Consider the following 13150-nt stretch of genomic DNA (forward strand, 5'->3'; position numbering starts at 1 on the left):
AATCCACATATAGCCCCTTAGAAGATCATTCCGGTTTTGGCCCTGCAACATCCAGCCCCTCGAGTCCTTGCATAGGATCCGAAGCTGGCTCCTCAAGGATTGCCTGATTCGCGACATCATCCTCTGCCGCGTGCTCAGCAAGCCAGCTCTCCTGCAAACATAAAAGTATTAGCATCATTCTGTAAATATCAAAAGGTAGAAAGAGAGAAAATAGAAGATGAAAAAGAAAAGAAAAGAAAAGAAAATCCAAGCAGCCGTACCTGTTCCCAAATCGCCTTTCTGCTTCCCAGTCCTTCATCCGCACTCTTTGGCGCCCTGGCCGGCGACACCTTGATCACCTTTCCAAAGAACTCAGACTGGTCCATGTTGTCAATGGCCTCTTTGGCGTCTGCACTGTCCTCAAACTCCACATATGCAAAGCCCTTGTGAGGATCCGTAGAGTTTGGCGCGTCCGCCTTGGGGACCTGCACCTCCACGATGTCGCCGAAAGGGATAAAGGCATCAAACACATGTGTGCTTGTAGCAAGCTGTGAGAGCCCGCCGACGTGGACTGTGGCCTTCCAGCGAGCGGCGTCAGTCATTGTTTTCTCAATTGTCTTTTGACTGTTGAAACGAGGGGTAAAGAGAAAGAAAATTGGAGAGAGTGATAAGCTCGGCTTTTGAGAGATGGATAGCTTGAGTGACCGTCTTAAAACTTCGCCATGGTGGTGAGCGAAGTGAAGATAGCTGTTATACCGAAGTTTCCCCGACAAAGAGCATCTAAGGCAAAGCAGCCAAATGACAGTTTATCTGCGACGTAAATGGGTAAGTAAGAACAATACGATTTCAACTGCTATAGAGGCTACCAGAGATTGCTAATTATAAGGTAATAACATAGCCAACTATCCAAGACTAAAGAGCCTAGTAACAAGATCCCGACTTTCTGGCGATCTTGATACCCTAAGATTGTCTGGCATGCACAAACTCGGCTGCCAAGACAGATGCTTGAGCCCGGCCCAGGGTGTTAGGATGGCAGCCCCAAAACCCTCTCTTTTCGCGCGGTGGCGAACTGCGAAGTCGGTCGGCTCCTTGGCCGCCTCCGGGCTGTCCCCATCAGCAATCGCGATATCGATCCTGGATCCAGGGCAGAAGCTCGGTCGCTGTCTGATCGAGACAAGCGGCCCGTAAGTCCTATTATTTCCATACATCATGGCGCTAACATGTTATTTGAGTTTGAAATACTATTACTTAAGTGATTTAGTTCTTCTTTGTTTCTAATCCGTTTTCCATTACACCGAGTACCTTGCGTCTAAAAAGGGGCAGAGAGGAAAACATATATCCGTAGGACTTTAATCTTCTTTGCTAGAAAAACTTCGGTTCGTTTATATCTTCGTAGCCTCTAGACATAACTATGATGATCGCACCCCCTACTATTACTGCATGTATCATAATGAAGCTTTACACATGTTAGAAACACTCAGCGTCATAGCTGATCAGGATATCGACCTAAAATATCTGTGACGCGGAACCACAAGAACCATCAAGATTATTGCACGTCGAATTCCCTTTCACTTGGTATCACCAATCATCATTTATATATATCTAACCAGTCATGCCGCCCGCGGTTTTAATACATGCCTTACATGACCCATCAACTTGATGCCGCCAATACAATTTGCCGAGTAAAATACTATAGCCCTCCATATGAGACATCAGTTTTCTTCAATTAGGGAGTTGCCTTGCTCATGCTGATAAGTCGTTTAACTCCAACCTGTAACAAATAAAGTTAGTAAAATGTGCATGCTATCATGGAGCTTGGCTAAATATGACTTACCATCCAGTTACCACATTCATCCGTCTTATCCCGATTGATTTCCATCTGTAGCTTTTGAGCTGTAGCGTAGTCCTTCGCCTGAATTGCTTCGGCTAGCTGCGATAGCTGTTCAATTGTCGATGGCTGGATAAGCTCCTCGTTGTTCAAGTGGTCAAACAAGATATTCAAACGCTTCTGCGTATCTTTGACTTGAGGGGCAAATGTCGCCGGAGCCTTCGAGGCTACCCGTTGCATATCCTGGCTCAGAATATCCACCAACGGCTGAGCGTTAGCTGGAATATGCGATCGGTCTCCAGGAGGATACTTTGCTGCCGCCGGAGGTGGTGGAGTTTGTTTGGGAGGTGGTGGAGCAGACACAGCACCGGGCGGGGGCCCAGGCCGACCCATCGGAGGTCCTCCCATCGGAGGTCCTGTTGGGGGTGGCTGAGTGGCTGGTACCTGTCCAGGCGCAGGAGCGTAGGGGGACGGAGCATAAGGCGACGGAGCATACGGGCTGGGAGCCGCTGCTTGCTGTTGAACTGGTGGTGCATAGGCGTTTGCAGACGGCGGGGGTCGGTTGAATGAGCCGGGAGGTGGTGGCACAGGGGAGCCAGAGTATTGCCCAGGCTGCTGTTGGGCTGCCGCCGCCGGTGCGTACCTGTTTGAAGGTGGAGCCCCAGAGGGAGGAGCGTTATATGGCGAAGCCGTGCGTGGCATAGCTGGAGGACCTGGATGGATTGGAATCGAACCAACTGCAGGAGCTGGCGGAGCATATTGGTTAGCCGCCGCAGAAGAAGTTCGAGGCGGTCCAGCTAATGGAGACTGAACTCTCGGGGGAGCTGGTCCTCTGGGAGGTGGTGGAGGACTAGCCCTAGCACCTGGTCCGTAAGGTGATGTCGACGACGGAGGAGGGGGAGGCGCAACCTGGCCCTGTTGACCCGAGAAGGGCGATGTAATGGGTGTTGCGCTGGGAGTCGCTCTTCGTGGCGCTACCTTTGTAACTACCGGTACATCATTCCAGTTCTCCATGTTCTTGGCCTTTGATGGCGGAGGAGCTGATGGCGTTGAGTTTCTGGGGGGAGCACCGATTGGTGGCGGTGCGACAGGCGTTCCAGTATAGGAGAATTGGTTCGGAGGCTGGTATCCTTGAGGTTGGTAGCCCTGAGGTGTGTAAGGGTTGACCGGAGGCTTATACTGTTGAGCCGTAGAGACAGCCGGAGAACTTTGCTGTAGCCCGCTATAGAGATTCGTAGGCGCCGAGATAGGGGCAGGCTGAGGAGGTTGATAGCCTACTACAGATGACTGTGCTCCAGTAGTAACGGATGGCGTTCTGCGAGCCGCGGAGACTGGTGCGGCGGCAGGCTTCTTTTGCGTTGCAAGCTTCACTCGGCTCTTGGTCAGCTCGGCAGCCGGGTAGTTGGCTGGTAGCAAATCGATATACTTTTGAGCGACTTCCAACTTGCCTTGGCCAGCCAGTATCTCTGCATATTCAGTGTACTTGTCATAGAGAGTGGCTAGCTTCCAGTCAGCCGTCTGAGTCAGTTCCTTGTCTTGGAACTTGGCGACCTGACGGAAGACGGTAACCTTCTCGATGAAGGTCTGCAGTGATTTAGTGTGCACTGAGAAAGTTGAGTCGTTGGACTCTTCCTTCATCCCAGCTTGCTCCGACTCATTGAGCTCATCTACCCAGATGGCAACAACCTTCTCAAGCTTGGAGCCTACGAGGTAGCAGAACGAAGCGTCCTTTCGCAGGCCGTGCTCGTTAATACGGTCACCAAGGGCCTCGCACAGATCTGGGAATTCAAGAGGGTCAGAGAATGTGCAGATGATGGCCATAGTCTCCTTCCAGTTGTTGAGATCTGCGTTGTAGACAACGTCCCATAAGTTCTTATCGACAACCGAGCTGATGAGTCGCAGGTAGCTGGGAGTGCCGCTCTTACGAGCAAGGTAGGCGGATTGGACTTTTTCAACAAGTTCCTGGCCGCCACAGTTGGCAATGAGGAAGGCATCTGCGATCCGATCTTCCTTTAAGCAGATATCAGTGGCTTTGGCAAAATTGCCCAGCATCAGAGCCTTTGTAATCTCTTTCTCGACGGACGAATCATCATCACTGAAAAGATGGAAAGGGTTGTCGGTCTTGGCGCCCTTGTTGGCGGCTAGGCCAGAGAGGAAGTCATCTCCCTCGCCCTCACCTTCGCCAAAGAAGTTGGATAGGCGTCTCGGCTTGCCTTCCGCGTCAGTGGCTTCCTCCTGTTTCGTAGCCGTCTCCTTTTCTTCTCCTTCGGTCGCTTCGGTTGTCCCGTTTGCCAGATCTTCTTCCTTAAACCCAAGATGCTCAACGATTTTTGACCGAGGGTTTTCGCCGACCAGCGTCTCTATAACTGTCCAGTCCGCCTTCTCCTCGTCAGTTTGGGCTTGTTCCTTTCTCTCTTCGCAAAGGCTGGCTAGATCACCAGAGGCCAGAGCCTCTTGAAACTTTTCAATAGCAGATGAAACATCTGAATCGGCAGAAAACTGAGAGATTGATAGCTTTGACGAGCGTTTCTGGCCGGCTTGAGCTGGAGATTCCCTGAAAATGACGAGTTTACCACCAAAGCCAAAAGAGGCACCAATGGGTCGTTCGAACCACTTGGGCGCTTTGCTCAATGACCAAGAGGCTCCCTGGGGTTGGGTCTGAGCAGCTCTAAAGAATTCCTCGTCATCCAAAGGCTTCTCGTTGACTGCCTGCGACGTATCGGGATTCGTGTTTTGGAGGGTTTGGATGGTAATCTTGCCGTCAAAGCTCGCGGTAGCTGACAGATTCGGATTGTGAGGGTGGAAAAGAGTTTGGAAAGTCCAGTTGGTAACCTCGGGCAGTTCTCCATAACGCTCTGCGGTGTGTGGGTTCCATACAATGGTCTTATTGTCCTTGCCAGATGAGAGCAATAGATCGGGATCCTGCTGGCACCACGACAGTGACAGGATACCTTGCTCATGTCCCTGAAGAGTCTTTTCCGGAGCATTGGAGTTTCGTAGATCCCACAGGAGAATAACAGGAGTGTTATCGTCGGGGGTTGCTGTGAGGAGCTTTGTTGAATTGTTGGGATCCCAGGCAATTGCGCTCACGGCTTTACGGTTGTTATTCAAGGTCAAGGATGCCTTTTTCGTCTTCAAATCCCACACTGTGACAAAGCCACCTGGGCCACCAGTAGCGAGGATATGAGAGACTTTGCGGTTCCAGGCCAAACAATCGATGTCGTCAGATCGAGCTGCTGCGTTTCCTAGACGGAAGGGGTTTTCGATGTCGCCAATGTCGTAGATAAAGAGCTCGCCCTTGGCGCCCGCGGTAGCCAAGATTTGGGGTTTCAGAGGGTTGAACTGGAGTGCCTTGATGGCACCAGTATGTTTCGTCGTCTTGGAGATGGACGCATCGGAGGCCCCAGTCTCGAGTTTCTCGGCGTCCCAAAGTTCGAGAGTGCCATTCTCAAGAGCACCCGCAATGATACCCTTGGGATGGTCGGCGTCGGCAGGTCCCCAAGCAATATCGTAAAATCTAACAACTTTAGTTGCCTAGCCAAAGCCAAAGAGGCGACCGCCAAAATCTTACCGTGAGTCTGTGGTGATGCTGATCACGGGCTGGAGTTCGATGCCCTGCTCTTGGTTGTCCAGAGACAGATCCCAAATTTCGAGCTTGCTCTCGTCAGAGAAATCGGCATCGACCGCACCAGCTTTTGTTCCAGTGACGACTATGGGCTTCCCGGAGCCGGGAGACCACGCAAAGGTGGCCGTCCGTGGGATATCTCGTAGGCGCACCATGGCGGCGGGGTTGCGTATTAACCAGAAGAAGATGAACTAGACGGCGGACGAGTCTGCCAAGAGGCGAATTGGAAAAGAAATAAGAAAACAGAAACCCAGTCAAAAGCCCTGATGCAGCATTGATGGCTGAAAGTTGTGCAGCTCCCAGAATCTGGAGAAAGAAGCAATCGTGGAGCTGGGAGCAGGATTCAAGGCCAGCTAGGTATGATGCCAGATTGCAGGCTAGACGAGATGCGCCACATGGATCGGTGTCTGAGTACCTCCCTGCCCAAAAACCGCGTCTGTGCTTCCCTATCGCTAGCGACAAGGCCCACACGTGACGCCACTGTGGCTGCTGGCGCTGCGGTTAGCACTTGCCACCAGGTTCCCCTGATATCCATTGTTTTGAGATGAACCATGAAGAGGCTGAAAGTACCTAACCACTTTCATTGTTGGAAACTCTTGCAATAACGAAATTGGATTTTCCTGGACAATCGACCTCGAATACAGGGCTGGAGATGTTATGGAAGTTTCAGACCCTAAAGTCCATGCACTACTGGTGCTGATCAACGTACACAGTACTCGGGCGTGAGGCAATAAGACGGGACAGCTCGACGTGGGGTAGCTCGATCAAGCTATCAATCTTATGCGATGAGATATCATGAGCCCGGCCTCATCCCAGACTGAGACATCACCTATGCTGCTCAAGTATCATCCGTGGATACATTGCTTCGCTGCCTCTATATTCCTATATTTACTCGCAGATATCTTTAATAATAAAGTTGTAATACTCGCTCGCGCCACGTCTTACATGCCTTGGATTGCCTAATCGCTCCCTCCCATGAACTACTTCGCGCGATAATTTGCCTGATGACAGTGTAATATGGTTGGAGTTCCAGGACGCGCTAGAGGTTGCATTACCTGTCGCAGAAGGAAGAAGGGAGTTAGTATACGACGATGTCCCCATATCCTCTGATTTCTGGCCTGCTAATTGGCATCGGTGCAGTGTGACAGAGGAACGCCCGCTTGCCAGCGCTGCATCCGAGCGGAGCTGGCTTGCGAAGGATATGAAACTGGCATGATATGGCTGAATTCGGATACCAACACTGTATCTAACCAGGAGCCCGATGATCCTCTCAGCCAAGAGCAGTTTCACACATTCGGCCTTGGAGTGTTACCTATAGCAGAAGTACAAGAGCTGGCTCTCATGTTACTCTACCAGACACTTTCGCAAGATCAGCAAGGGAGCAGCTGTATTTTGGGCTTTTCTGGAACATCATGATACCTGAAGGCCTCCGATTTTCACCCCAGTCAACAGACCTGGCTTCAGTGGGCTGGACGAACCTCCTGGGAGATCTTTATAATTCCGAAACTGCCTTGCGCTTTGCGACTATTGCTACCGCCGCTTGTGTTCTCGGAAGACTCAATAGTGATGAACAACTGCGCTTGAAAGGGTTGTAAGTATATAACTGGACTGTCCAAGAGATGATCCGAGCTGTCAAAGAACCGAGCCACGCAAAAAGCGATAGCTTGATTCTCGCTGCTCGGGTTATGGCATTCTATGAGGTATATTCTCCCGTGAGAGCAAAATCATTAGCTCACTCTGATGAAAACATCGTGTTAGCTTCACTTTGGCCCTGATGGAGATCCAAGGATGGATGGATGGCAGAGACATAGCCAAGGGCAGCTCGCGATGTTCCTTACACGAGGGCCTAGCTCTTTTATATCAGGCGCTGCCCATCAGCTTTTTGTTGACAGCCGCATCAATTTTGCGAGTCACGATGTTCAAGATCTTGCATCATAAACCAGTTATTCTCTTGCTAATGCTATGTAACTATAGATTTTAATTGCAATAAGACAGAGGGCTATGTCGCCAATCAGCAGCGATGCATGGAAAACAATCCCCTGGGCCATTACCGAGAAATCCACCAAAGACAAGCTTCTTGATATTATGGACAGCATTCCATACATTATCAGCCTGTTGGATTCTTTTCCATCATCTGATTCTCAAAATGCGGCGGACGAACTTCGAGCCACGATCTGGCAGCAGTGTCAGGATGCAAAGGCTGCTTTGGCCAAGTGGCGGGCTCAGATTGATCTCTCCATCTACGATTATGCCACCGCAGGATTACCTCTACCCAAACCACAGACTGATAGCGAGTTTTCACTGCTTCACTTGAGCTGTATCTACTGGTGCATTCGTCTGATGCTTTCATGCATTGTGAGATCTATACCAGGGAACTTCCGAATATCACTGACCGATGGATCTTTAAAAGACGCAACAGACCCATCAAGTTTAGTCCCCCACGACGAGTATTCAACATTTATCCCGCAGACACATGCTTCCAAAATGGTCCACTGTGGTCATCTCTTTTTTGAGCCGTTAGCTGGGGCAGTCCAAGGAGGCTCGGGATTGTTTCCTATGGTGTGCGCTTGGCGTTTCTATGAGATGGCCGCCAGGTTGTCAGGCCACAAGAGCACTGAGCTGCACATTCTATACGATTTATTCAGCAAGCCATTCATGGGTAAGACAATAGAGCGATACATGGTACATCTCCAAAGTAGTGTGTGGAAAGATGACCTAGATGCACATGTCTCTAAACCAAAGAATTGGACGACTTGGTTTTGAACTAACTCATGATAATGCAAGAGCTGACTTCATGATTGCCATGCAATTGGACTGCCAAGGGCGGCGAAGCAAAAGAGGGAATAATAATTTATCAGCACACATTTCTAAACTTCACACACCACAAGAATTGACAATAGATTTATCTAGCATTTTAATAGGTTATGCTTCGGATGAGAATGATATCACTGATTATAATCACGGCGCTATTCTCACCACGATAATGCAAAATTCCGAAAACCCCACCAAGATCTTCATATCTAGCCAACCTGATCGAGAGTACTTGAAAGCTTTTGCGGATCAGGTTACTATCACAGTGGATGCTAGTAACCAGCAGAAAGATGTTGAAAGATTCTTAGCAGAGAAACTCTACAGTACCCATTTTTTTCAATAGCGAAGTCAAGTCATCCAGAAAGAAATCAAGAAGGTTATTTGCAACACGGAGCCGTGGAATGTAAGTCGTTCCTAAAGTCAACGTTTCATTGCATTTTGCATTGATTTATCAATTTAGCTTGCCTCGTTCTATCGTGCAAACTCGTTACAGCTTTCGAAACTCGTTACAGCTTTGGAAACTCGTTACAGCTTTGGAAACTCGTTACAGCTTCCGATGGGTCTACTTACAGGTGATGAGTCTGAAAAGGCGTATCACAGACAAGGCAATTTATAACTGGGCTTGTAATTTGCTAGTCGATTTAATGGTCACATATGATCAGCTTTGGGAGAATATCGTCAAAGAGCATGATGAGTCTGATGTTGCTTTGCTAAGCGAGCTATCATATGAGTGTTGTGTGCTTTTGAGCCACTTAAAACAGAAGTCCTTCTGCAAGCTATTCGGGATGCTATCCAAGGCTCTGTGTTGGCGCGGATTGAGAAACAGACGCAACAGCAAATCTTATCGCTATGCCAAGACCTCTTAACGGTTGATGAAGAAAGGGGAGTGTGGACGTTACCTCATGCCTCTGTGGCTGAGTATTTAGACAAGAGAGGCAGTATAAGTCTATGGGAGTGCGATGTATTCGCTTCAAAGATCTGCCTCTGCTTCTTGAATGGCGGTCTACCGAACGAGGATAGTCGCCAATTTGCAACATATGTTAGACGATACTGGCACAAACACATTGACCGATACGAAGAATGGCTAGGATCGAATGGATCAGAGGTGGAGCAAGAAGCAGATCCGGATCTCGCAGCAGCCTTGAAGCAATTTCTTGGATCGCCAGATAGGAACAGCGCCAATTCTCGAATATGGGCCCAGGGCCCTCACAAAGGGCGCTTTCCTCAAGACCGCCTTATCTGCTATTTGTGCATATGGATTTTACTAGACCTTGCGCGACTGGTGGGCGCAGCCTGGCAGAATCACAGCGGAGGTAGCCCCAATATCGCGATCCATACAAGGTAGTGTAGGGAGTCAGAATACAGATATGCGGCGGCGTCTAAGTCCAAGCTAGCACGCTAACAATACCTACATGCAGTGTCCACCAAAGCCGCGCCCCTCTATAGGTCCAATCCAGACCATCATGTGCATGCATGTCCATTACGTGGGGTCTCGTGTGTGCTGTCATTTGCCGTCCACCTTTTCTGAGGCCACCTTCTTTTGCCATTCCGACTTTTTTGTTTGCGCGAGCCGGATACCGAATATACATCACAGCTCGACTGAAGCTTCCGCGCACTTGAAATATGGCAGACACTGCTACCACCAACGATGCGGACGCTGCCGCCCAGCGAGCTGCGGAGCAAGCGCGGCTACGCAAGGAGCGCAGAGAAGCAAAAATCAAGGCTGGAGGATCCGCGAGATTGGAGAGAATCACCGGTGCAGGCGGTCGTGTTACTGGAGGTGTGTATCTTGTTGAATGCTGTTTTTTTGGCCTCTCCTCTTTTTTCGGACTTTGTGCTGATGTACGTGATTCATCGTGAAAGACTCAGGGACTACAACCCCATCTGCTCCAGAAGCCTCCTCAACCGCACCAGCAGCTACCGAACACCACGATCCCGCCGAAGTAGACATCTCGGAGCACTTCTTCGCCCCAAAGAAGACGTCCCGCAAACCCATCGATGGTGTCTTCTCTCCCAGCCCCGAGCCGTCGCTATCTGAGGCACAGCTGCGCCAGATGATGCTCGGCCTCGATCGCCCCGAACAGGCCGGTCCTCCTGGCAGCAATCTGGCCGGTATGAACCTGCCTCCGGGCATGGAAGACGACCCCATTATGAAGATGATGTCGCAAATGATGTCCTCGGGCTCGATCCCAGGCTTTGGCGGCGCCGATGGAGCTTCCAACCCCTTTGGCAACATGCAAATGCCACAGCAGCAGGCCGCCGTCGAGCTGCCCAAGTCTTCCTCCGTGACTCTCTGGCGTGTCGTCCACGCCCTGGTCGCCATCGGCATGGGTCTATTCTTCCTCCTGACGACTCATTTCACCGGCAGCAAGGTTGAGCGCGAGCGCATGGCCCTGGCGCATGAACAGGAAGTGGATGACGAGATGGAAAGGCGCAAGAACTTGTTCTTTTGGACGTTTGCTACTGCTGAAGTGTTGCTGTTGTCGACGAGGCTGTTCCTCGACAAGAAGAGTACCAATGCTACGGGGTTTCTTGCGACGGCTATTTCGTACGTGCCGCAGCCGTATCGGGGGTACATTGAGATTGGGCAGCGTTACATCCAGATCTTTACGACTGTGAGGACGGATATTCTGACTTGCATTTTTGTGCTTGGAGCTGTCTCTTGGTGGCTTGGATGAAGTAGCTCAGTAGTTGTCTGTTTTAATGAAGCATCGTTTACGGGAAACGGATCATGAGCATGAAGGAAGTTTTGGGTTGTTATTTCTGATTATAATACAAAAATAGAAAATTAATATCATCCACACAACCCTCAGCAAACAATTTGCTTGTGCATCTTATCTAAATGTGAATATACCAAAAGAGATGCTGAAAAGAAAAGAACAAAAGGAGAAAAGAAAATCGTAAGCACATCTCAGTGTCCCGGTATGATAAAACCCATAGGCTCCTGTGTCCTCTATTTTTTTTTTTATTTCCTTAATACCATGCTCAACAACCCTCCCATTACGCCTCTAACTCGTTTCGGATTCTCGAGAGCACATGTAAATACAACTGCCGTGCTCGCCGCGAATATCAACTTCTCCCGCCACTGCTTCTCTAGGGGGTATCGACGCGGGACCAGCGTCGCCAACGCCCTTGGCGCCACGAACAAGGCCATGTCTTTCCTCCTGCCCGCAGTCTCGATGAAGACGCTCCAGCCGCAAAGGTAGCATCCGGTGCCGACGCAGAGCCCTCCATCGATCCACTGGCGGGAAGCTATATCCTTGCCGAGGATGCGGGGGCCGAGGCGAGTGCGGCCTAGGCACACGCCGTAGTAAAAGAGGGTGATGAAGGTAGCAAGAAAAGTGGATGATCGGGTAGAGCCGGTGATGGCCTTCATCAGATCGATCCGCTTGGGATTCCGCAGCTGAAGGGCCAGGGCAAGGGGCAGGTAGGTGAGCATCGACCACTTCCAAGAACGAAGGAAGCGGCTTATAGCATGATATTCACATGATGGGCCACACCCCATATGGACGAGGTCGCAGGGAAAGGGGATTTTTGTAACGGGGTCACCCCATTCTGTTGGCAGGCCGTAGTCTTCGCACATGGATGTCAGGAGCGGCGCCTGGCCAGTCTCCTTGCCGTAGATGAGCTCCCCGTTTCTGCACCGCCGTAGAGCTTCGATAAGTCGTAGGTCGACAGAGGCGGCAGACGTGATCCACTTGTTGTAGCTGCGAGGAAGGCTGTCTGGTGAGTAGAACCACGCCCACATGATGAGGCCCGACGAGGCAGCAAACACGGCCGGGTCTGTCAGACGGGAGATGATTTGCTCAATCTAGGCAATTAGCTCGAGAAAGGAGCACAGTGAAGAGAGGCAACTAACCACCGTCCACTTTTCCGTAGCCTTGCGGCGGCCGCGGTGCTGAGACCACAGCTCGCCAACGAGGACATCGGCAGCGCGAGTGACAGCAAAGAGAGTGAGGTCAAGCGTCCGACCGCCATAACCGTTGGGCACAGCTTCGGCCAGACCTTGCTGGACCGATGCCAAACCCGCTTCTGTCAATGAAGGGTGAGTCCGCTTAGACTGTAGAAGCTGGAGGCTGAGCCATCCCGATATGAAAGTAGACAGCCATCGTGCTAGTCTGTCAAACCATCCCGTCAGCTTTCGGCCAATATAAAGTCATTCGTTCTTTATTTGGGTGTCAAGACGTTGCACAATAGGACAAGGCCTGGTCGTGCAATCTATATCCGGAGACTTACCTGAGTTGTGACGCCGTACCAAGCTGGGTGGCAACACGGCTGATGATCTTGAGCAGAGGTTCCTATATCAATATTACAAATAATCGTCAGCGCATTGTCCGTCACAACTGAAGCCGCTATTGAAGAGCGTGCTAGCTGAAACGGGCCACAACTGAGTCGAGGCTATTACCAACATGGAACTACACGGCCATATTCTGCCATCATACGGGCAGATGGAAGCTCATTCAGGAAGCTCAGCCTGCCAGCCGTGTCTCATCTCAAGCCGCCGAGCGTCTCACTCGAAGTTTCCATCATCATCATCTTACCTGTAATAATGTAGAACCCCCCACTAACGCAGCACAAAAGGTAGGAAACCGTCGCGGATCCAGGCCGGTGCGTAAGATTCGAAGCGCAGAATCCTTAAAGGACCGCTCATCCTTGTCGGCGGACAGATATTTCCTCGCGCTCTTGCGCCTCTTGGAGATGAACTGGAGGATCAGCGTCAACAGGCGAGGCGCCACGGCAGAGGCATAGCCCAGGAGATAGGCCCGGACCAATGGCCGCAGCGGTGCGGGCAGGGACTGGAAGCTCAGCGGCCCTTTAGGCTGGACGGCTCGCAGGGCTGCCACAGAGGGTTGCATCTCAAGGTCAATGGTCGGACTGAATTGGAAGGTTTAAGAGAGCAACGCTAT

At 50.8% G+C, this 13150-nt stretch overlaps 4 protein-coding genes across 4 annotated transcripts; 1 reads left to right on the forward strand and 3 right to left on the reverse strand.

The window, feature by feature from the left end:
* Positions 1-25: 25 nt before the first annotated feature.
* TGAM01_v205398 (hypothetical protein) lies at positions 26-581 on the reverse strand (the record flags this gene model as incomplete). Its single annotated transcript, XM_018807828.1, has 2 exons — positions 26-151; positions 261-581. The coding sequence occupies 2 exons, from the start codon at positions 579-581 to the stop codon at positions 26-28; spliced, it is 447 nt and encodes a 148-aa protein (XP_018659016.1).
* A 1124-nt stretch (positions 582-1705) lies between these two features.
* Positions 1706-5587, reverse strand: TGAM01_v205399 (hypothetical protein; the record flags this gene model as incomplete). Its single annotated transcript, XM_018807829.1, has 3 exons — positions 1706-1750; positions 1814-5324; positions 5379-5587. The coding sequence occupies 3 exons, from the start codon at positions 5585-5587 to the stop codon at positions 1706-1708; spliced, it is 3765 nt and encodes a 1254-aa protein (XP_018659017.1).
* Positions 5588-9866: 4279 nt separating this feature from the next.
* TGAM01_v205400 (hypothetical protein) lies at positions 9867-10921 on the forward strand (the record flags this gene model as incomplete). The annotated part of the gene is made up of 2 exons (XM_018807830.1): positions 9867-10023; positions 10107-10921. 2 exons carry the CDS (start codon positions 9867-9869, stop codon positions 10919-10921), a joined length of 972 nt encoding a protein of 323 aa, XP_018659018.1.
* A 287-nt stretch (positions 10922-11208) lies between these two features.
* On the reverse strand, positions 11209-13099 carry TGAM01_v205401 (hypothetical protein; the record flags this gene model as incomplete). The annotated part of the gene is made up of 4 exons (XM_018807831.1): positions 11209-12054; positions 12103-12361; positions 12480-12541; positions 12785-13099. The coding sequence occupies 4 exons, from the start codon at positions 13097-13099 to the stop codon at positions 11209-11211; spliced, it is 1482 nt and encodes a 493-aa protein (XP_018659019.1).
* Positions 13100-13150: the final 51 nt, after the last annotated feature.

The sequence above is a fragment of the Trichoderma gamsii genome, assembly GCF_001481775.2.
Source record: "Trichoderma gamsii strain T6085 chromosome Unknown Scaffold_16.2, whole genome shotgun sequence".
In the NCBI taxonomy this organism is placed as follows: Eukaryota; Fungi; Ascomycota; class Sordariomycetes; order Hypocreales; family Hypocreaceae; genus Trichoderma; species Trichoderma gamsii.